The sequence below is a fragment of the Quercus robur genome, chromosome 3 (assembly GCF_932294415.1).
Source record: "Quercus robur chromosome 3, dhQueRobu3.1, whole genome shotgun sequence".
Classification (NCBI taxonomy): domain Eukaryota; kingdom Viridiplantae; phylum Streptophyta; class Magnoliopsida; order Fagales; family Fagaceae; genus Quercus; species Quercus robur.
The window spans coordinates 26,787,405-26,812,482 of NC_065536.1; the positions used below are offsets into that span (position 1 = coordinate 26,787,405).

The 25,078-nt window shown below is 31.8% G+C and overlaps 1 protein-coding gene across 3 annotated transcripts; it reads left to right on the forward strand.

Moving 5' to 3' along the window:
• The first annotated feature begins 7,748 nt into the window (after window positions 1-7,748).
• Window positions 7,749-22,176, forward strand: LOC126717638 (probable UDP-N-acetylglucosamine--peptide N-acetylglucosaminyltransferase SEC). 3 transcript variants are annotated; one of them, XM_050419470.1, is made up of 28 exons: window positions 7,749-8,166; window positions 9,060-9,208; window positions 9,303-9,401; window positions 9,512-9,562; window positions 12,170-12,286; window positions 12,466-12,522; window positions 13,158-13,277; window positions 13,634-13,696; window positions 13,793-13,871; window positions 14,240-14,349; window positions 14,453-14,506; window positions 14,615-14,682; window positions 15,009-15,111; window positions 15,965-16,167; window positions 16,962-17,058; window positions 18,089-18,160; window positions 18,266-18,342; window positions 18,437-18,553; window positions 18,642-18,726; window positions 18,815-18,982; window positions 19,888-19,998; window positions 20,087-20,173; window positions 20,300-20,427; window positions 20,526-20,608; window positions 20,810-20,915; window positions 21,019-21,165; window positions 21,725-21,845; window positions 21,932-22,176. In XM_050419470.1, the coding sequence occupies exons 1-28, from the start codon at window positions 8,067-8,069 to the stop codon at window positions 22,043-22,045; spliced, it is 2,886 nt and encodes a 961-aa protein (XP_050275427.1). In that variant the 5' UTR covers window positions 7,749-8,066; the 3' UTR covers window positions 22,046-22,176. The 3 variants fall into 3 exon arrangements, with proteins under 3 accessions (XP_050275427.1, XP_050275429.1, XP_050275428.1); XM_050419472.1 differs by lacking the exons at window positions 7,749-8,166; window positions 9,060-9,208; window positions 9,303-9,401; window positions 9,512-9,562; window positions 12,170-12,286 and adding an exon at window positions 13,045-13,093 and having other exon boundaries at window positions 12,465-12,522; XM_050419471.1 differs by lacking the exons at window positions 7,749-8,166; window positions 9,060-9,208; window positions 9,303-9,401; ... (1 more) ...; window positions 12,170-12,286; window positions 12,466-12,522 and adding an exon at window positions 12,534-13,093.
• The last annotated feature ends 2,902 nt before the right edge of the window (window positions 22,177-25,078 follow it).

The following is a 25,078-nucleotide window of genomic DNA, read 5'->3' on the forward strand; positions in this document are numbered from 1 at the left end:
AAGAGTTATATATATAGATGATTTTGGATTAAACAACCGTGAAGATATATATCATGGCTAGCTATGGTCCAAATACGCAAGTCTAAAGCCATCAAATAACTTGCTTATTCAAATTTGACTCTATATGCAGTAGTATAGTATAAGTGTATAATCATAATTTTATTTATAGTAAAATCCGGTTTTATAGTATAAGTGTATAATCATAATTTTATTTATAGTAAAATCCGGTTTTATAGTAAAATCATAATTTTTGTTTATTTATTTATTTAAGTAATGTTAATGTGGAAAATTGTGGAGAGGTCAAAGGTTTCAGTTTTATATATATACTAGTCGCTAACCCGTGCGATGCACGGGATAGTTAAACAAAATTTATACACATTCACTTTTATCGGTACAATCATTTGAAAATAATTCTAACTAATACCCAAATGTAAGAGACACATTGATTTACTATTTAAAGTAGCCTTCTGAAGAATTTACACATATTGTGTAACTGAGCCTTAATTTCTCATCAACAATAAAAACATGGAAATTCAAAACATGGAAAGAAAATAAAAATTACAACAATTAATTCCATTATCTTTCATGCTATATTTTGTAATTGTACAGAATTAAATCAACTCAATTTAAGTAGTTGTAATAAAATTGGCTTATACTATTCTCTATTCTATAGAGATATGAACATATTGGATTTCTCAAACAATTACCGGTATTGTAATAAAATGATTTATTATTGAAAATAAGAAACAAAGAAAATCTGTCTATAGTTTAAGAAACACAATATACTAAAATTAAAGAGATAAAATTTTTGGAGGACAAAATATTATAGATAATTTTAGAAACAGATTATACACTTAAAAGGGTTAGTAATTTATAGCACTTACCCCCCACTATTAGTATACAGACACCAAGTGCGGTCGTCGTAACCCTTTGAAAGAACCTTCCCCAATTGGACCCTATCAAAAAAAAAAAAAAAAAACACCCAATTAACAAAATTGATCCAAAAGGGTCTAAAAAGCACACAAAATCAATTCAAAAAACAAAAATATGAGACAAAGTAATTACTTTCCGCTGCCAATGAAATCGTTTTTTGTATTGCTATTCCAAATTGCAACACTTATCTCTCTAAGGCCTTCAATTAACGAAAACACAAACTTCTCTTGGAATACCGGAGTATTATGACCATCTATACACACACACAAAAAAAAAACAAAATCAGTATAACTCACTATTACTCTATATAAGCCTCAAAAATATAAAGAGAAATTAAAGGGGTTGAATTTTTACGTTTGGAGAGAGAGAGAGTTTGCAGAAACTGTGGCTTTATATTTCTTAACTTGAAAGAGGGGTAAGGTTGCTAGAGTTTTGAGGTATTATAATGTTTTTATTTTTATTTTTTATTTTTTAAATATTGTGCTGACGTGGAAAATTGTGGTGCCAGCAGAGGCAACTTGAGAGAGGGTAAGGTTGCTAGGGTTTTGAGATGTTATAATGTTTTATTTTTTATTTTTTATTTTTTAAATATTGTTATTATTTTTATTTTTTATTTTTTAAATATTGTGCTGATGTGGAAAATTGTGATGCCAGCAGAGGTTTCGGTTTTATATATATATATATATATATATATATATATATATATATATATATATATAGACTAGTACTAGTATTAGGCCCGTGCGATGCACGACTTTATTAAGAATCATATGTAAATTAATGAAAATAAAGAATAATAATTTTTATATTAATTAAAATTAAATAGATAATAAAAATAAAGTAATCTTTTGCTCTATTTAAAAAAATAAATAAATAAGTAACCTTTTACTTTATGTTATATAATGAATGCATATTGTGTCAGATTGAGTTTTTATAAATAAATAAAAATCATATATAAGTCCAAAATTAATTGAATGGAATATGGTAAATAACTATGTAACTAATATAAAAGGAGATGTCTGAAAAATATAAAGGGAGTTTGCATAATTAAAACTCAAGTGCATATTTAAATGAAAAACCCTGAATTCAATAATTAAAAAAAAAAATTGAAAGCATATTTAAGTGGTAGCCTCAATGTAGTAGTTAAGAATTATGAACAACCCGAATTACTAAACATTAAAAAATAAAAGTAGATAAACTTATGTAAAAATTGAATTTTTTTCTATGAAAGTCAGGAAGGAGGCACCAAATTTCACCCTATCAAAACAAAATGTGTAAATATAAACTTCAAGAAATTTTTTTGAGAAAAAATTTTGATCGAGTGCTTTGAAACTTCAAGGAAACTCCTTGGAAAAATATAATAAAAAACAACATGAATAATAATTAAAAAAATTTGGGAATTTATTTTTTGAAGCAAAGAGGGACTAAATTTGAGTGAAAAACAAATAAAAAATAACCCTAAAAAAATGATAGAAACTTGGACAAATATTAATGAAAAAAACCATGAATCTGGTTTTATTATTTATAGTGACCTGAAAATCTAAAGATGAGAGTCACAGTATAAAAAAACTATTATCCATAATCATTCCTATATTTATCCAACAAACAAAATTTCAATTATGGTAAACTTTAACCCAAAAAAAAAAAAAAAGTTGATAAGAAGTTTTTTCTATTTAAAATAATAATTTTAAATTGTGAAGAAGTTGTTATAAGCACAAAAAAAAAAAAAAAAAAAAAAGGAATTTATTTAAAATCAAATACCATAAAAATCAAGTTGTTAACGTTAATAACAAATTTTTTTCCTCTAATATACGGTAAATATCAAGCTATTAATGTTATTAGGCCTTTTTTTTTCTTTTTTCTTTTTGTTATACAAAATTTTGATATTTATCCAAAAAATAAATAAATTAAAACAAAATATATTTGAAAAAGAGTAGAAAACAAATTTATTATTAATTCCTCCCGTGTGTATATCCTCCCAATGAAAGTGGGTTTTTTTTTTATATATTTATTTTTAATTTATGGGATTAGCTATACTTCTACGTACACAACTACACATTTTAATATTTTATGCTTTGGATTTTTTTTTTCTATCCTATTATTTTAGGCTTTGTTGATAATATTTAGATAGACACAATTGTAGGTAAACTGCTATTCATAATCATTCCTATATTTATCCAACAAACAAAATTTCAACCATGGTAAACTTCAACCAAAGAAAAAAAAAGTTCATAAGAAGTTGTTTCTATTTAAAACAATAATTTTAAATTGTGTAGAAGTTGTTATAAGCAAAAAAAAAAAAAAAAAAAAAAAAAAAAAAAAAAAAAGAAGGAATTTATTTAAAATCAAATACCATAAAAATCAACCTATAAAAAAAAAAAAAAAAAAAAAAATCAAGTTGTTAACATTAATTACAATATTTTTCCCTAATATATGGTAAAGATCAACTTGTTAATGTTATTAGCTTTTTTTTTTTTTTTTTTTTGGTTATCCAAAAATTTGATATTTATCCAATAAATAAATAAGTTTAAACAAAATAAATTTGAAAAAAAAAAAAAAAGATAGCAAATTTATTATTAATTGCTTCCCGTGTGTATATCCTCCCAATGAAAGTGGTTTTTTTTTTTTTTTTTTTAATAATTCATGGGATTAGCTATGCTTCTACGTACACTAATACACATTTTAATATTTTATACTTTGGATTTTTTTTTCTATCCTATTATTTTAGGCTTTGTTGATAATATTTAGATAGACATAATTGTAAGTTGTGGTTGTATGGCACCAACCAACTAAATTTACTTTTCAAAGAAGAAAACCAACTAAATTTAATCTCTCTTTAAAATTTTACATTTTGTTTTTTTTTTTTTAGAGATAATTATAATATAATGCTAACCCCGCAGCTCGAACCCTTTCCCTCCTAAACCCCCTAGCACTTTGTGCATGAGGAGATGTCAATTCAGCTACAATACTTATTTTTGTTAAAACACTTATTTTTTAATATAAGTTGCATGTTTTGTTAAAACTGCTTTTTTTTTTTTGAGATATTAAAAAATACTTTAGTGGCAAGTTATTCACGAGCCGTAATCGCTTAAAAAATGTGCTGAAATGTGACCTTCTTTCACCATTTCGACAATAACTTTTGAACGGTAAGGAATTGACTAAGTATGTTACTACACTACTCTTGTTAAATTATTAACGAATAGTTGAACTATTGCTTAGTCTTCCTCTCATGTTACTAAGTTGATGAAAACAACATAACTGATATGGCAGAGATTGATCTTTGCTTATATTTTCTTTGTATTGTTTTTTTTTAATCCAAATGAGCTCTCCCTATTTCTAATTATCTAGGTACATAGTCTCGCACCTATCATAGATAATCTCTCTCACTTTTCCCTTTCATTTTGGCATTTGACAGTAAATGTAAGAAAATAATAAAAAATATTTTCCGTAGAACATAACACAACCTAAGAGCATGGTTTTGAAACCCGGACCGAACTGTACGGTCCGATCGGATTAACTGAGAACTATTCATCAAAACGGTTCTTTTAGCTTTCAAAATCGGCATATGTAAAAAAGCAGCGAACTACACGAACCGCAATTGAACTTGTCGGTTTTAAGAACCGTGGACGGTTCTCAAAGTTTCAACTTCAAGTTAGATTATTTATTTATTTATTTATTTAATAACAATTTTTTTTCCTCTAATATACGGAAAATATCAAGCTATTAATGTTATTAGGCCTTTTTTTTTCTTTTTGTTATCCAAAATTTTGATATTTATCCAAAAAATAAATAAATAAAAACAAAATATATTTGAAAAAGAGTAGAAAACAAATTTATTATTAATTCCTCCCGTGTGTATATCCTCCCAATGAAAGTGGTTTTTTTTTTTTTTTTTATATATATATTTATTTTTAATTTATGGGATTAACTATACTTCTACGTACACAACTACACATTTTAATATTTTATGCTTTGGATTTTTTTTTTCTATCCTATTATTTTAGGCTTTGTTGATAATATTTAGATAGACACAATTGTAGGTAAACTGCTATTCATAATCATTCCTATATTTATCCAACAAAAAAAATTACAATCATGGTAAACTTCAACCAAAGAAAAAAAAAAAGTTGATAAGAAGTTGTTTCTATTTAAAACAATAATTTTAAATTGTGTAGAAGTTGTTATAAGCAAAAAAAAAAAAAAAAAAAAAAGAGGAATTTATTTAAAATCAAATACCATAAAAATCAACCTATAAAAAAAAAAACATAAAAATCAAGTTGTTATCGTTAATTACAATATTTTTCCCTAATATATGGTAAAGATCAAGTTGTTAATGTTATTAGCTCTTTTTTTTTTTTTTTTTTTTTGGTTATCCAAAAATTTGATATTTATCCAATAAATAAATAAATTTAAACAAAATAAATTTGAAAAAAAAAAAAGATAGCAAATTTATTATTAATTGCTTTCCGTGTGTATATCCTCCTAATGAAAGTGGTTATTTTGTTTTTTTTTTTTTTTTTAATAATTCATGGGATTAGCTATACTTCTATGTACACTAATACACATTTTAATATTTTATGCTTTGGATTTTTTTTTTCTATCCTATTATTTTAGGCTTTGTTGATAATATTTAGATAGACATAATTGTAAGTTGTAGTTGTATGGCACCAACCAACTAAATTTACTCTTCAAAGAAGAAAACCAACTAAATTTAATCTCTCTTTAAAATTTTACATTTTTTTTTAGAGATAATTATAACATACTGTTAACCCCGCAGCTCGAACTCTTTCCCCCTAGACCCCCAAGCACTTTGTGCATGAGGAGGTGTCAATTCAGCTACAACACTTATTTTTGTTAAAACACTTATTTTTTAATATAAGTTGCATGTTTTGTTAAAACTGCTTTTTTTTTTTAAATTTATTTTTTATAATATACTATACGTACAAATAAGGATTAGATAGATTAGATGAAGAATTTGAATTATAAAACACTACACTTAAAAAATAAGGATTAAATGGAGAATTTGGATTGTAATCAAATTAAGATTTTTATCAACTTAGAAATTATAGGAGAAAAAATTATATATATTTTTTTAAAATTTAAAAAAATTTCTACAATTTAGTGAAGCCACTTGGCGCAACCACGACTTCTAAGCTCCACTTTTATTATATAGTATATGATGATATGATATAGATAATAAGATAATGCTAAAGAACCCATAATTATTCTATTATGCTAAAGAACAAAAGTATGATTTTCCTAATGACGTTTTTCACCAATAGGCATTACTATGTGATAATTTTAGTAATGGAAATTATGTTTTTCATTAATCTTATCTTATAAATACAACCATGATAATGCCTATTAGTCCATTACTATAATTATCAAATTTTATAATTAAAGAGAAAAACAATCAATTTTTAAATAAATTAGCCAATAAAAATTAATTCATTTAAACACTCTTTCTAATAGGGGTGGCAATTTGTGTTCACGTGTTGGGTTCGTGTCATGTCAACTCATGAGTATCCGACTATATGGGTCAACACTAACCTGGCATGTTTATCAAATGGGTCAAGATTTTTCAACCCTAACACAACCCATTTATTATACAGGCCAGTCATATTGACCTGTTTATCAGATTTTATCAAAATGAAAAAAAAAAATTTATAAAAAAAAACAAGTAAATAAATATTTTTAATATAAAATTCAAAACTAACGAGTAACTGCATCATAAATAATCATTCAAAACTAAAACATATCTCAATATCGCAAATAATCAATCACAATATGTAAAGGAAAAAAAAAAAAAACACACACAACAACTCATAAGTTTATATACTTAGGGTTTGAAGGGTATATTGGTAAAATGTCATTTAATTAAATAGGTTAAACTGGTCAAACAAGTTTCATATGTTGAACACTAACCTAACCTATTTATTAAACAGGTTAGTCGTGTCAACCTGAATATGACATGAACCCATAACCTACTAATTTCGTGTTGTGTCGTGTCGGATTCACGAGTCATGTTCAATTTTGCCACCCCTACCTTTCTTGTAATGGTAAACATCATTTTTTAAAAAAAAATCACATTCTATAATTGTTTACTCTTTTATTTATTTATTTATTTATTTTTATATAAGATAAAATTTCTATTCTAACCTAATTTAAGTGTATATGTGTGTGAAACTTTCTCCTAAGTAATTTTCAGATATATATAGGGTAAATTACATATTTGGTCCCTATCATTTATAACATATTTCAATTTGGTCTCTAATCTTTCAATTGTGTTAGTTCGGTCCCTAACAATTTAGTGTCATATCAATTTAGTCACAGTTGTTACATCTTGAATGAAAATTAATGACATAGCAAACAATTAAAAAAAAATTTTAATGTATTGTCACATTAATAAAAGCTAATTTTTTATTTTGACCTTAGATGTGTCATCAATTTTCATTCAAAAAATAATAGTAAGGACTAAATAAATATGGTATTGAAAGGTTAATGACTAAATTGACAAAATTAAAAGGTTAAAGACCAAATTAAAATATGGTGTATCGGATAGAGACCAAATATGTACTTTACTCATATATATATATATATATATATATATATACCGATTAAGCTACAAAACTATCGAGATATCATGTATAAGTTAACTTATCTTTTCTTTTCTTTTTATTGTAGGGATATATAGGTAAGAATATAGTGAAACATCCTACCAAATATAGAGAATATGAAACTTGAAATACGATATGAATTGAGGAGAAATATGATACATACAGCTCAACACCAACAAAAGTACCATCTCTAGATACGTGTCAGTAATAACCGAATCTCCGACACACCTAACAGAAGCATCTCCACCGTTGATCTAAACGGCCCAGAAGCCTCCATCCCAGGCGCCCCACCTTATTTAAACTCACACTGCAACGAAAAACTCTCATTCTCTCAGAAGAATGAAAACTCTCTCTCGCACCAAAAAACCCAAACCTTAAACAAGTTTTAAAGTGGTTTTTTAGGTTTTTTTTTTTGTCCGAGACCCTTCTTCTTCTTCTTCTTCACTTTAATCCTCTGCTTCTCAGGTTTTTACAGTGTCGATTCTCCACCTTCTGATTCGATCTTGATTGATCGACATGATCTCGGTGCGCACCGATCGCGACGAGCAGTTTAAGGTGAAGGCCGAGCCCTCCTCGCTCAGCCTCGCCCCCTACAAGCCTCATGATTCTCACGAAGGTTCTTTTTTTTTTTTTTTTTAAATTTGCATTTTTATATTATACATTTAAATAATAATAATAATAATAATAATAATAATAATAATAATAATAATTTCACTGCTTAAAGAAACTGATCTCTCTACTTTTTTATTTTTGTTTTTTTAAATTCAAAATTTGCGGTACTTGATCGCACACATATTTGGGCAGTACACACAGTGGGTATTATGATTATAGAACTACTTTTAATATTTGGTTCATTGCAAAATGTTAATCTTGATGACCCAAAAAAATCAAAAATAAGAATTATTTCTAGTGACTTATATAATTTTGTATCTGAATGGGCTGTGGACCCCACATTTGGGCTGGGGCTACTGTTCCATCAATAAGAAAGAGAGGATTTTTTTTTTAATATTTTTTATTTATTTATTTATTTTATGTAGTAGTAGAGTTGATTGTTGTATTTGAGAAATGGCTGATTGATAAGCTGTTCGGATTGGGATTTATAATTTTCCTTGCGATAAATTAATAATAAATCTGGTGACACATCCTATTTTACACCTAATTTCACAGCATGCTGAAGTGGTCGACTGTGAGTGGTGGACGTTGTCTGCCCACTATCATTTACATGGACCCGGCACTTTTTGCCCACCAATCACAGTCGACCACTACAGCGGATTGTGAAATTGGTTGTGATCGTAGTTTTGTTTATAAATTAATGACAATTTTTCACAACTGTTGTGGTTTGTTCTGATTGGTAGATAAAAAGATTGGTGGCCCATGTGAAAATGATGTTGCTTGAATCAAAACTTGCCATATTAGCAAGTTGTGAAAGTTTTTGTGTCCTAAGATTGCTGATAATTTTGATAAAGCATTTGGTTGTGGCTAATGGATGCAATTATTTCGATTGTGTAGTTGTTGATGAGGACTCGCACTTTTTGCGTGCTCATCGTTTGTACAATGGTGGAAACTATAAGCAGGCACTAGAGCTTTGCTCTAGTGTTTATGAGAGGAATCCATTGCGCACCGATAATCTTCTACTCTTGGGTGCAATCTATTATCAGGTAATGTGGTTGTTGAAGCGGTTGATACCATGTTGTGTATGTCTTTAGTGACTGGCTAATGTTTAGTCATATGTTTCTATTCTCTTTTTTGCAGTTGCATGATTATGATATGTGTATTGCAAAGAACGAGGAAGCTCTTCGAATTGAGCCGCATTTTGCCGAGTGTTATGGGAACATGGCAAATGCATGGAAGGTGCATTATTGCTCCTATGTTGAAGCTGATTTGTTGATGTAAATATCTTTTGCTGTTGTAATAAATTCAAGTACTCATAGAGGGTTTTCTTTTCCTTCCTATGGATGCAGGAAAAGGGCAATTTTGAAGTTGCAATTCGCTACTATTTGATTGCCATTGAGGTTTGTGTACACTGTCAACCCATTTTCTTATTTGGACATTATACTTCTCCTCAATATGGCCTTGAAGTTTACATTCTTGTATTTTATTTATTTATTTATTTATTTTGGTATGTACTAAACGTTTTGTGCTGGTTTTGTTATTTCTTGATTGATTTCCGAAATGCATGCCTGAATTCCTGGAGTAGGACTTTCTTAGTATATGTTTACCACATGTTTATTCAATTGTTGTACAGTTTCTTATTTGGAATGTATGCATAGAGCCTGGAAGTCACCTTTAGGCTTGCTATGTTTTTCATGTCATAATACAATCTCATCATTTTTATCATTTAAGTGAGAAAAATCTTCCCCCCTCCCCCCCTCCCCCCCCTCCCCCCAAACTAGGAAGCAGCAATATGGATATGGGTTACGTATACTACATGATATGGACATGATGATACATCAATTCTTGAAAATTTAGTATATGATGTGGTGTTTATAATTTAATTAATTGATCTATAAAGAAATATTTGAAATTCATATTATTGCTAATTTTTTGTTTAAAAGAAAAAAAAAAAATGTTGGAAGGCATACAATATATCGAAATAATAAAACTAGTTTAGAAGCTATTAGTTTCATATAATGAGAAAGTGTAAGGGGAGAGGAAAAAAAAAGAAAAAAAAGATAAAGAACTATTGGCCTATTGCCAATGAGCTCATAATGTAATTGACATACTTTTGAGGATGTGGGGTGCACATCATCTCAATTGCAAGCATGCTTTATTAGTTCTCTTTACGAGTGGTCTTTTATATTGGGTCTTAGTAACTCTGTTCCATCCTCCTTTTTTTTTTTTTTGATCGGTAAATAAAAACTTCACTGAATTTTTTCTTTTCTTTTTTTTAATGGTTACAACAAAGAAAGCAGTTACCCAGGTACACAGGGAGTGTACAATGGGGAACAAGGCATTATAAAAAACTACATAAATCTAAAAAATCGAACAAAGAAGATATAGAAAGACCACTCAACACAGTTATCCACTTAAACAAAGATAAGATGAAGATGCCCAACTCAATGATAGACCACTCCTCCCCTTCAAAAATCCAATTGTTCTGCTCCCTCCATATAGTCCACGCAATACAATGAGGGATAGCCCCCCAGATAGAAGATGCAGTATGACACCAAATGCCTCCATGCCAACAACCCAATAATTCAATGAACCAATTAGGCATAACCGAGGATACTCCAAACAAGCTGAATACGAACGTCCATAAGTTATAGGCATAAGAACAATGGAGTAGGTGACAAACTGATTCACCATCACTCTTACACATACAACACTTGTTGAAAATACTAATATTCCTCCTCTTCATATTATCCAGTGTGAGAATCTTTCTGTTAGCAGCTTTCCAAGTGGAAAAAAAAGCGATCTTCAAAGGAGCTTTCACCTTCTAGATACTTTTCCAACGAAATAAATTGCTAGCACTACCTGTTCCATCCTTCATAGAGTTGCTTTATATGTAGATATTTTTTCAATTGTAATTCTTTAGGCTATTTCATGTATTTTCCACAAAAACTTCTTTGTGAGTTATGTGGGTAAGGAAAGCTGCCTCCATTTTGGTGGTTGGTTGTTTAAAAAACATTGGTGAGAAAATAAATTGTCTCTTTCATTCATCCTTTTAGTTAAACATAGCCTAAATGTAGAGAGAGGAGACTATTATGTCAAAACTGAGGATTCTATTCTCCCAAAAGAACTGCACTAGTGTATGTCTTTTGAAAGGTGATTGCTATTGTGTTGCTTGATGTCAGGATAGTGTTCTCATGGCCATGTGAACACTACAATTTGCAATTATTCTTCACTGTCTCTTATCGGCAGGTTGTTGTGTTGTAGATGGTTATTTTATGCATCATTCCCTAGTGTTAATTCCTTGAGTTTCTAGATACTTGCATTTGACTGTGATTTCCCATCATGTGAAAGTCTTGTATTTGTAAATTTTTTTTCAATGAAATTTCTTTTAATTATCTGAAAAAAAGGTCCACAAGCATACTTCAAGAAATATGATATGCCTCATAAAGAAAGAGTTCTATGTGATTTTTCAATTTGTCATATTATAGAGGAAGGGGAAACATTTCTGTCTGACCTTTGTCTAGGGGAGCATGCATAAGCTGACCATCTAGCTCCTTCTCCTTCCCCCCCCCCCTCCCCCCCCCCCCCCCCCCCACACAAAAAAAAAAAAAAAAAAAAAAAAAAAAAACCAAGTAGAAATAGCCCTAACTTATCTCTGTGTCACAACAGGTTAGAATTAGTAAGTTAACCCAAAATTTTTACATATCTTATAGCCTGTAAAAGTAATGATTTTAATGCATTAATTTGGTTATAGAAAATGTAAGATGATTCTTTAGTAAATTATCTTGCTCTCTTCCTCTTCTAAATGTATGGTGCTAAGATTTCAATTCTTTTTAAGAAAGTCTTGATATAGACTATGCATTTTCTATAACTAGTTCTAATCTGATATTTTTATATAATGCACATCTTTATACATCTTGCTCGTATTTCTGTACTGTCCTTGTCTTGTGCGTTGGCATCCAGTTTTGGTGGTTAATTGATTTCTATTTGTGCTTAACTTTCTGCAGCTGCGACCTAATTTCTGTGATGCTTGGTCGAACTTGGGTAGTGCGTATATGCTAAAAGGAAGACTAAATGAGGCGGCACAATGTTGTCGCCAAGCACTTGCACTTAACCCTCTCCTGGTAATTTTTTATCTTGTTTTGTTTTCACCCCCCTATAAATTTGAGCCCCTCTTTAATTTTTGAAATATCAATTACCAATATTTTTATCATGCCTTGCCTTTTCAGCAACCAAATGGGGCATGACATTCTGGTTTTGGTGAAATTTGGATATTAACCTCAATGTGCCATTTGGCATGCAGGTAGATGCTCATAGCAATCTTGGGAATATAATGAAAGCACAGGGATTGGTACAAGAAGTAAGTCTGAAAAATGAAATGTAAATGCAGTGTTTTGTTTTAGATCCTACTATTCTTGCTAAAAAAACCTATGTTCAAGATCCTACCATCTCTTTATACAAAACCACCTGCCACCCATATAAGGGGAAAGTGCACCTCTTTATGGCTTGTCCCTGATTAATACGAGAAAAGAAGTTTAGATTTTTGAGCTATGGGCTTTTGTACTTTGCAGCATCAGTCTAGGTTATGTCTTCTTCAACTGCCGTGCTATATTAGATGAGATAAAGAATTTAGGATATTGATGAACTATCTGTTTTTTATGGTGACACTGGAAGTGATTCATCAACTTACTCAGTTTGAGTTGATGCACACCTGGCCCAAACTTTCCTTGTCTTCCCTATATGTTGTCTAAGTACTAATGGTTTCTTCTATAGTCTCCTGGAAGGACTTCTTCCATATTTAGATTTTTATACTGTCTCTCCTTTCTCCAGTAAAGTTACTGATGGAAATAATTCATGTATCGAACTGTATTGGAATTCACAGTTCAATACAGACATCAAGTTGTCATCTACAGGCCAGGGCTCAGATGATGGTTGGTCTTGTTGTAACTTCCATCTCCAAGACTGCAAATTGTCAGAATCTAACATTTTGTGCAGGCATACAGCTGCTACCTTGAGGCTCTGCAAATACAGCCAACATTTGCTATTGCGTGGTCAAACCTTGCTGCTCTTTTTATGGAGTCTGGAGATCTTAACAGGGCCCTTCAATATTATAAGGTATGCTTGATCTCGTTTTTGATTAGCATTGATATCTTTGCTTTGACTTGGAGTATTGACATTAGTTGTCTACCTAAAACGTGTGATGCTGTGAGCATTAAAACCAAATTCATTTAAGATTTACAGGGAGCATTAGAACCAACTTCATTTAAGATTTTGGTTTTAATGCTCCCTGCATCAATGTGCCACCACCTTGTTTTGTTTTTGCTCATCAGTTCTCTTAGGAGAAGATCCATACAAATGAGATGGATAATTTTGAGAATATATATGTGTGTGTGTATATATATATATATATATATATATAATTTTTTCCCCCTAACATTTCCCCCTTTTCTTTGGTTATAATTGAATTTCAGGAAGCCGTGAAACACAAACCGACCTTTCCAGATGCCTATCTAAACCTTGGGAACGTGTATAAGGTAAGCTGTGATGTCTTCTGCCAGTAAGGTTGGGTAGCTGCAAGTGCCTGCACTGGTATTGGAGAAAAACAAGATTTTTTTTTTTGCCGTTTACAGGCTTTAGGAATGCCTCAAGAGGCAATTGTGTGTTATCAGCGTGCTCTTCAGACTCGACCTAATTTTGCAGTGGCTCTTGGTGAGTTCTTTTGTATTATGTAGTTGTATTCTTGCATTTGTAAATTATTCTCATTACTTGACCAACAGATTGTGTTATGATGGTGGTGTCATGTAGATGTTATTTTTTTTTCTGCCTCTAGTTTTGTTACATATGAGACTTCATACTTGCATCCATCCCTTTCTTATATCCCCATGTCTGGTTGTCATATTAGGTCTTGGATGTTGCTTGGTACTCTGATAAGCATACATTAATGTGTGATAATATGTTTTTGCATTCTGATAAATGAACAGCCTGCCTCCTTCCCTCCTCTATCCCTGCGCTGTTTATTTATTTTGTGTTTTAGTGAAGTAGCTGGAGCAGATAATAAATTGTGTCATATGATGCAGGTAATTTGGCAAGTATTTATTATGAGCAAGGCCAACTGGATTTGGCAATCCTCCATTATAAGCAAGCGATTTCATGTGATCAAAGATTTTTGGAGGCTTATAATAATTTGGTTGGTTCTCATTTATGTTAAATTTTTAATGTGGACTCTGAATTTTTTCACAACTTTTGTTATAATTTTGTTAACTGTTATTCAATTTATTTAACTCTTGAAGGGTAATGCTATGAAAGACATTGGTAGAGTGGATGAAGCAATCCTATGCTACAATGTATGCTCGTATCTCATGTTGCCTTCTGGGTTTTATCATGAACAGTTTTTTTTTTTTTTGGTGTGTGTTGGTGCCATTTTCACTCAATTTTTTTGTCGCTTTGTTTAGCAATGCCTTGGATTACAGCCAAACCATCCAGAAGCACTTACCAACCTTGGGAATATTTATATGGAGTGGTATGTGATACTAATCTCTTCACAAATGTTTGTATTAGTGTCAATAAATTGGGTTCCTGGTAATGTATAAATGAAGGACAAAACTTAGGTACAGTACCTTAGGTGCTGTATCTTAAGTTCCCCTCTTAAGATTCAGTCATGTGGTTACTTAACTAAAAAATACACTTTCATCTCATGAGAAAAAATCTACATGGCAGAATCTTAAAAGGGGAAACTAAGGAATAGTACCTAAGTCTTGCTCATAAATAAATATCATAACAACTGATTTTAGGATTTTATGGCGATGAACACTAAGGTTTTCTCAGTAGTCATTTTTTAATATGCAGGAACATGGTGGCTGCTGCTGCTTCGTATTACAAGGCAACATTGAATGCAACAACTGGATTGTCGGCCCCTCTTAACAATCTTGCCATAATATATAAGCAACAGGTAGTTACGGCCAGAGTATGAAGCTTGATATGTAATTCTTACAGTGCTACAGAAATGAATTTTTTTCCCTTTTTCTTGTTATTTCTAATGAGAAACTTCATTAGAAAAACCATAGAAAAGAGATTTAATCTTGCATGGATATATATAGGAATCATACAAGAGAAATGCATAACCATCAAAGACTCAAGTTACTAACATTAAGAACAGAAATAAAATGCAAACTGATTAGGATGGATAATATATGGTAGATTTGAAGTAGGTAAATGCTTGTTGCCTAACCTAAGGTTCTGATAGAGCCCAGTTTGAGTAAATATATAGGGTGGAATGAGGTTAAATTGTATAGACTATTCCCATATGTGTTTGTGGAGACATGATTGTCGATACGATAGACTGCTTTGCATTGACTAGGGTACCAAATTATATCTGCAAACTCATGTTGATTGCCACAACCAGCCACTTGATCTCCCAAGTCTGAATCATTTTTTGTCAAGTAGGAGATGGATCTCTTGAAGATGGTTTGTAGTTTTAGAGTGACCTGTAAAGTGAGGGCATAAATTACTCAGCTAAGGGTGAATGCCCCTGTATTACCTAGAAACTGATTCTGGCAGGTGGGGTCAGTTGCCTCTAGGTTTTCCTAGCTAGAAGAGAGTTTATAGGGCTCTTCTTAGAAAGGTTCCCTATGTTATAATTAATAATAATAATAATAATAATAATAATCTAAGATGAATAGAAAGCCAAGTGAGAAGCTATTAGAGGAATGGGGATATCTGCCCTACAGTCCATCCTGTCACTCTGCTGAATTTCTTTTCCTTTCTGCAATTCCAACTTGTTTATCATGTGTGTTCAATTGCAGGGAAATTGTGCAGACGCTATATCTTGCTACAATGAGGTTCTCCGCATTGATCCAATGGCAGCTGATGCACTTGTCAATAGGGGAAACACTTACAAGGAGATTGGTAGAGTAAATGAAGCAATACAAGACTATGTGCATGCAGTCTCAATCCGACCAACTATGGCTGAGGCCCATGCAAATTTGGCTTCGGCGTATAAAGACAGGTGTAGTTCCTCTGTTTTTTACTCTGTTCTCTACTTATGCAGTTTCAGTATCCCAAATAGCGTTGCCAATACCACTTTGAGAATCTCAATGGAGATTTCGGCATATGGGATTGGCAGTGATTAGTAGGTTTACTTAGTTATGTGGGGCTTGGTGGATATTTCAATATAAAGTTCTGACCTTCTTGGAGGCTTACCTCCTTGACATTTAGTTGTTCAATTAATTTTTTCCCAAATGGTGGTGATGTGGTGTTATTGAAAACTTACATTCAATACATAGGAAAAGGTATTACACCATTTGGGTTTATTTTCTTCCTTTGCTGTATCAGTTACTTGGCTCTTACATTTTTTTCTTTTAAAGATCTTTTAGTATTGTCACAGTGACATTGTAACCCGAACAATGAGCATCACAATGTTGTTTACTTGAGTTTGTGAAGGCCTTATCTTTTTTCTTCAAACCCATATATATTTTTAAATACCTAAAGTTTATTAATAAGTTTCTCTTTAGATACATACAATAGCATGAAGTAGTTTCCGAGGAGTTCATATATGACTGAAGAGATAACATTCCTGAAGGACAGTTTCACTCTTGTGCAGAGTTTCATCCTTGTTTGTTCTTTTAACGAACCATTAGATATGCACTACCAGCTATTAATTATATGATAAACCCAGTCAAAATTTAATGCCTTTCTGGTTGGGAAAAGCAAGAATGGTGATACTCAGTTGCACTGACACTGTGAAATTGAATCAGTGCAGTTGTGATGTGACACTAATTATTTGATTTATATATGATGCAGTGGACATGTAGAGGCTGCTATAAAGAGCTATAGGCAAGCATTGCTTCTTCGACCTGACTTTCCTGAAGCTACTTGTAACCTTCTTCATTCATTACAGGTATTATCAAAATTGATAATCATGTTGCGTGGTTGTTGTGATGACTTTTGTTTAGATTGCATAGAGTAACTGCTGAAAGAAAATTAAATGGTTTGTATAAATGCGCTTAATCCCCTTGGGATGTTGCTTATCTTATGCTTATGCTGGGGACAGTTGCAACTTGCAACTTTATTATTTGGTTGGAGAAATTGGTTTGGGAAACATGGGTCAGATGTTTGGAACTTGGTGCCGGCTTGGTTGATGTGGATTGTGTGGAAGGAATTGGTTTGGGGTTTACTCACTGTCTTCCATTTTAGAGTTCCAAGATTGTCTTAGATCTTCCACTTGATATTTTTTATGCTACTTTGTGTTCATCATTGGGAACATAAGGTAATCTTCATTATCAATTAATTTTGCATTTCTAAGCAAAAAATAAAAGAGAGTTTTATATATGAAATAATACATGATCAAACTGTTAAAACGGTCATTTCAAACTTTGGAAGTTGCTTGGATGGTTTAATAATAGTTCTAAAAATATATTGACTTCACCTTTTGTTTTTCTCACTAGGTGTAACTTGAACCCCAATCCTATATATATATATATATATATAGCCTTTTGAAACATTATAATTTGAACATGTGCACATGCATGTTTTCTTGGTTGATCAATGATTTGGTATCACTCTTAGTGATTAAAGGCTAATATGGTCTTACTGTTTGTTGGACTTACTGAAATGGTGTTTGTTTCTTCTATTCTTTCATGTTATTGGCAATAGTTTGGTGTTTTATGATCACAGATTTGCCTTCATGAGTTTGTGTTCCAATGTTTCATACATATTATTATGCCATATGAAAGTGTTGTGTGTGTTACATTGACTAGATGTAAAAGATGCTCCAGTTCTTCAAACAGAAATATGTTTCCTGCTTTCATTGTAATTTTGTGCCATGTTGGCTTATGAAAGCCAACCTAATCAATAAATTTGCCAAGGTTTAATTATAATCATATATTTGTAATGCCAAGACTAAGGTAATTTTATTTTATTGGTTCCAGTGCGTCTGCAGTTGGGAGGATCGTGATAGAATGTTTGCTGAAGTTGAAGGGATTATTAGGAGGCAGATCAATGTCCGAACCAATCTGTCCTGTGTACTTTTTGTTTTTTATGGATTTTATTGTCTTTAGTTAATTTAGTTGATCAGAGTTAATGATTCAATGACATTCTCTTTTCAGATGTCTGTTCTTCCTAGTGTGCAGCCTTTTCATGCAATAGCATATCCCATTGACCCACTGCTTGCACTTGAAATTAGGTATCACCAGTATCTTCCCAATTTTGTTGTTAACAGGAATGGACTCAAGAATTTCATTCATTTATTCATTATTATTTTGTATTCCCTCTTCCAGCCGTAAATATGCAGCGCACTGCTCCTTAATTGCATCTCGGTTTGCACTTCCTCCCTTCAACCATCCAGCCCTAAATCATATTAAGCGTGATGGTGGAAATGAGAGACTAAGGGTTGGGTATGTTTTTAGATGTTTGTGTGCACAGCTGTGTGCAAATTCCATGTGTCATACATATTTTCTTATCAGAATCTTTATTGTTGTCCAGATACGTGAGCAGTGACTTTGGTAATCACCCTCTGTCACACCTAATGGGATCTGTATTTGGCATGCACAACAGAAAAAATGTTGAGGTTTGTATATTTTTTTATTTCTCATTATGTAATGCTGTCTGGGTTTTCGTTTTTTCATACCTTGCAGCAACTAACAAGTCCTTCATAGGTGTTTTGTTATGCCTTGAGTCCAAATGATGGTACTGAGTGGAGACAGCGTACTCAGTCTGAAGCTGAGCACTTTGTCGATGTCTCAGCCATGACTTCGGATATGATTGCCAAGATGATAAATGAGGATAAGATTCATGTCCTTGTCAACCTTAATGGTTATACCAAGGTATATTTTTAAATTATCTTCTGAAGCATTCAATTTTTTTCCCCTCCAGATGTAGCAAAAAAAAAAAAAGTGGTTAACCTTAATGGCTGGTTGTAGCAACCAAGAGAAAAAAAAAAGGTTCCAAAGGATTTTGTGGGAAACAGATGGAAAAGTGAAATAGACCTAGGAATTAGTGCTTAGGTAAACTGAAATCAGCACCAAGCAAGCAAAGTTTTCTTATTCATCAATGATAAACTATCCCATTGGAGTCAGCATCAAGTGGGGATAGAAAACCTACGAATCATCTCATAGGTAACCTGGAATCAGCACCAAGTGATCATAGTGATCATAGGTGTTTTTTTTTTTCATCGATCATAAGTTGTCCCCATTGGATTACAATTATGCACTTGTAGAGACTACTAAGACCCAACCCTAACATTAAGTTACTTGAATTACAAAAATAAAGCTGCGAAATTAAAATAAAACACTAATAGCCTAATCAGCTAATGAGATTTAAAATAAATTTCAATAGACCAATAGTAAAAATACAATTTGACCTCTAAAGTTAAATAAAACTAAATTAAAATAAAATTTCCTTTTTGCTCCTTGCATCTTATTATTTTCTCTTATTATTTATTTATTTATCCTTATTTGAGGCTTCATGGGAATATCAATCAAGATAGGTCACAATAGTCTATATATATGGGAAATTCCACATTCATTTTATTTTCCTTAAGAAAAGTGACATAGATGAGGTTTAAATTTATGCCTGGTCTCAAGTAGATGTTTCTGCTTTTATGTCATTTTGCAATCCTGCTTGTATTGATGATCAAATTATACTCTCTTTCCCTAGTAGGAAAAACTAAAAATCATCTTTAAGTTTGAAATTCTGGCATTAAAATACCGTGATGGTTGTCACTATGCAGGGAGCCAGAAATGAAATATTTGCCATGCAGCCTGCACCTATTCAAGTTTCATACATGGGGTTCCCTGGGACCACAGGGGCGACTTACATAGATTACTTGATCACTGATGAGGTGGGAAATGGTCCACAATCTCATTATTAGATAATTTACGTAGTCTTTTCTATGTTACATGTCTGATATGCTGTCTCTTTGCTTTCAGTTTGTTTCTCCTCTATGTTTCTCGCATATTTATTCTGAAAAGCTTGTCCATCTTCCTCATTGCTACTTTGTAAATGACTATAAACAGGTCAGTCTCTCTGAGATTACAATATAGCAAACTTTCTATCATGTTCTTTGCTTTGTAGTATATTTTACCTGTGCAGTGATGCAAGGAACCTGAGTCTCTTTTTTTCATTGATTGTTTTGTGCTCAGAAAAATCTGGATGTGCTGGATTCGAACTGCCCGCACAAGCGATCAGATTACGGTCTGCCTGAAAATAAATTTATATTTGCATGCTTCAATCAGTTGTATAAAATGGATCCTGAAATCGTAAACACTTGGTAATATCAGGATAAACCTTTTAGTTCATGTTTCAGTGTGTAGTTGTTTGCAGTTTGGTGTCTAACTATTCTTTTTTTTTTTCTTCCCCTTCCTCTAGGTGCAATATCCTAAAACGTGTACCCAACAGTGCACTTTGGCTTCTCAGGTTCCCAGCTGCAGGCGAAATGAAATTTCGCAAATGTATGTGGTACCTGAATTTTATTTTCACATGCTTCTTGCATACTGCTGCTCTTCTGTGATTTATATCCTGCTACACAAATTTAGCACACCCCTTATCACTCTTTCATCTCATTTGTCCCTATCTCTATGAAGTACATCTGGTGTGTTCTGTTGAATGTCATCTGTTGGGGGCCCTTACTAATGACTGATGACTTTATTCAGATGCTATTGCACAGGGGGTGCAACCAGACCAAATTATTTTCACAGATGTTGCTATGAAAAGTGAACATATAAGACGAAGTGGTTTAGCTGATTTATTTCTAGACACGTAATGTTATTCCCTTCTTTATTCCTTTTGATTCTGTTCTTGAAAGTTAAATTAGTTTTGTTTCTTTGTTCCTTGAATAATTTGAAGTTAAATTTCTGTTTAGGCCTTTATGCAATGCGCATACCACTGGTACTGATATCCTGTGGGCTGGTTTGCCAATGGTGACCTTGCCTCATGAGAAAATGGCTACTAGGGTTGCTGGGTCACTTTGCCTTGCCACTGGACTTGGGGAGGAGATGATTGTCAGCAGGTATGCATTAAATTATATTTACATAGCACATGGACATCATGTATTAGGTGGGCAAAATCTATATTAAACACTTCACAATTGAGGTGGAATGTTTCAAAAGTCTTGTTGGAATGCCATGATGGTTAAAACTCCCCTGCTTCATTTTAAAAAGTTATGTGGACATGACGTGGTTGATACTTGATAGTGTTGTGTCATGGAGCATCTCAGTTAACACTCCCCTGCTTCATTTTCAATGTTGAGAGTTAGGTGGGAGAATGCTGTGGTCAATAGTAATAAGTAAAATTTAGTCTTCCAGATTCCTTGTTATTTATTCTTCAATATATGACAAGCTAAAGTTGCATATGATTGATTCACCTTAGTGCTTGGTAAAATTCTGTCCCCTTGCTGTCTTGGTTGGCTGGCAGTTTGATCCCTTGCACTTATTGTATTATTGGCCATTTGTCTTGGTCACTTTCTGATCTGCTTGCTTGTTTGAATTTTCTATATACCGAGCTTCTTTTAAAAAGTAAGTTATGCATGGCAATTATCTTTCTTCTGATGTATGTGTCATGTGGTACAGCATGAAGGACTATGAGGAGAAGGCGGTATCTTTGGCATTGAATCCTCTAAAGCTTCAGGCTCTTACTGACAAGCTCAAGGCAGTGCGAATGACTTGCCCACTTTTTGACACTATACGCTGGGTACACTTAAATAATTCAGTTTTAAATTATTTGTTTGTTGCCTATGTACATGGATGCTTAATAATGTGTTCTTAAAACTATTTTAGGTGAGGAATCTAGAAAGGGTGTATTTCAAAATGTGGAACTTGCATTGCTCAGGCCAGCGTCCTCAGCATTTCAAAGTCACTGAAAATGATAGGGAATTCCCTTATGATAGGTAGGAAGAGGTTGAGAGATGGGATTGTAGATAGAAACCAGAGAACACCAGAAGTTATGGGATTTATGTTTTATACAAATGATCCCATTGTGATGGGTTTTCAGGCAATGGAAAGTAGGTAATTGCTTAATACCACTATGCTCTCTTTCTACAAATTTCATTTTTAGTTTGGAGCCAAGCAAATGAATGAGGAAAGAGGTGGAACAAGCCTATGTTTTTTCCAATTAAAAAAGAAAAATAGTAGATGAAGGCCAGAGAGAGAGAGAGAATTAAAATTTTTCCAAGAGCCAAGTACCTCACTATTTGTTGGGTACTTAATTATTTGTGGAGAGTATAGTAATGTTATGTTACATTCCCCTTTCCAAGCCTTGTATTTGGGATTACTATCATTTTCTTGCTAGTCCGTTCTGTCTCTGCATCCGTCAAGTATTAATTATTATTCAAACCAAAATAATATTGCCACTTATCCGAAGAAGGTAGGTTTTTTCATTGTCAGAACTTAAAGGTTTTAATTCTGTATACTTATTAAATGGAGAAACCTAAGTTCAGTCCAAGTCGTAGGGCTGTAATGTTTTGTTGTGTTTAATTTACGAGAAAAGGGAAAAAGCAATGGTAACTTACAAAGCTAAGATACCTTTATCATAAGTAGAAACTTTGGGTAGAAAATCTGCCTAGTGACATTAATGTGGTGGATGCATCTCAACAAAATGCTGATATATCCACCACATTAATGCGTAAACTTTCATGGGCGGAGTAAAATGAGGCGATTCATTGTTTGTTTAAAGCCAATATCATTTCAACAAGACATTAGATAAGGAATGAGAAACTATTGACGTCCAAATTTATCCCTTTGTATAAATAATTAGTATATTCTTTCTAACTAGGAAATTTTCTTAAGCAAGAAAATTTAGGGAACAAAAGAAATGGATTTAAGGCTAGAAAGTTAAACTAAGGGGCTGATTCATTTGCTTTTAGTTGATGTAATATTGGCCAAATAAGGTAAGGTGAATCCCAGAATTTTCATACAAAAATATTTAGGTAGAACAAGTTTGAACATGATTTATCGAGTTCGACAAAAAAAAACTTAGACTATCTGATCAAAGCAAATGTTAAACTAGTACTATGTAGGTATTTAAAACTCGTTTAAACTAGTACTATGCACTGGGCCAACAATAGAGCCATAATTGGGAATGATATCATGAAATTATGAAAAATTTATTAGTAAAACGCTGGCCACCCATATATGTGAGTTGGGGTTTTTAAAACTAAGAGCTTCAATTAGATGGGTCACAGGAATGAAAAATCCAAGAAACGAGCCTAAACTCGAGAAAACAAGAAAACTTAGAAACATGTACATGTAATTTCCTAAAATCGATCATTTTGGGTATAAGAGGTATAAGAGCATTTACCATGCTCATGTAAAAAATTCTATCTATTTTAGCATAAAAATTTATTTTTATTTTATTTTACATTTTTTTTTTTTTTTTTTTTTTACATTGCATATCAAATTATCTATTTTATAATACATTTTATTAAAATAATTGTGTATCTTCCATCACAGACAACAATCACCATCTACTCTATTCATTCATTACCAAGATATGTAAAGAAAAAAAATAATAAAAATAAAATGTAAAATTAATAATGATAATATAAATTTACATAGTTATTGTAGTAACCATGTATTTTTGCATAGCTTTATGCGTTGATATAGATGAATTTTGGACTTAGTTGGCTAAAATGTAATACCTTTTCTAGTGTGTGTGTGTCCGCATGCACACACATGTATATGTGTGTGTGTGGTGGCTCTAGGAAATTTTGTTTGGGTGATCACTGAAAAATTTAAATTATATAAAATTTAATAATAATAAAATAACTTGAATATATCAACATCACAAAATATGCATGCAAATACATAAAGATTTATAATTTCATTTTGAGTTTTCATATTTTGAATTCGTTACATAATAGTTTTATTATCAATGCTATAAGTTACATCTCTTTTATATACATTACTAAGCAATTATTCATCCAATATTGTGCTTGTAGCATTACTCGATTAAGATGAAAATTCAACTCAAATTTAATTTTTATTGTTGCATTATTTTTGTTGTATGCATATCATTATGAATTTTTCTTAATACTTTAATTTTGTTTTTGAAACAAGTGCTGCTCTATTAAGAATTCAATGTATAAAAGATGTAAATATATTGCCTCACTCCCGATGACTTCAATAGTCTAATTTTTTTTCTTTAATAATTACTACCGCACTCCAACACATGCCCCACTCAAGAGACAATTAGACAATAAATCAATTATAAACATACTAAGAGCACTTGCATAGCTTAATGCAAAATAGTATAAAAGATTATTTTTATTTTTTATTTTTTTTTTAACATTTAACCCTAAAATTCACCTACATCATATTAGCCAAATTTGTGTAAAATAAAAAAAAATAAAAAAATTAAACAGAGCTAAATTATTACTATTGCTATGTAAATTGATAAAGAAATGTAATTGGGTAAAATAAAAAGGATATGTTCTTATGTTAAAATAGACAAAAACTTTTGCACAAGTTGATGTGAATATTACAATAGTTCAATAAGTAATATAACATTTGTAAGTGCTCAAAAAATAAAGGCCCAAGCCCACTTAGATCAACGGTACCATGCCTTTTAATTAGGCCAAAACAACAAAATTTGTATAGAGAGTGAGAAGTTTAACCAAGTGCAATTCTATCCAATGTCTAAGTCAAAGGCCAAAGAGCCTAAAATATCAGGTGAACGTAATTTAGACAACAATTGGGAGTAGCAACCTCCTCGGGTAAGTCCGAGCACCAGTTTCTTTTATGTAATTGTAGTCCAAGTTTTACACTCAATGTGCTACACTGTTCTCTTTCTTGTTCTAGTAGTATTTGAAAAATGTTCATTCCCTTTTTTAAGTGGGTTCCTTTCCTTTTATAGCCATTTTCTATGCATCTTGGCCCTCCACTTGTACGTTTCCAAGCATTCTCCAAGGATACTTGTCCCATCAAGGC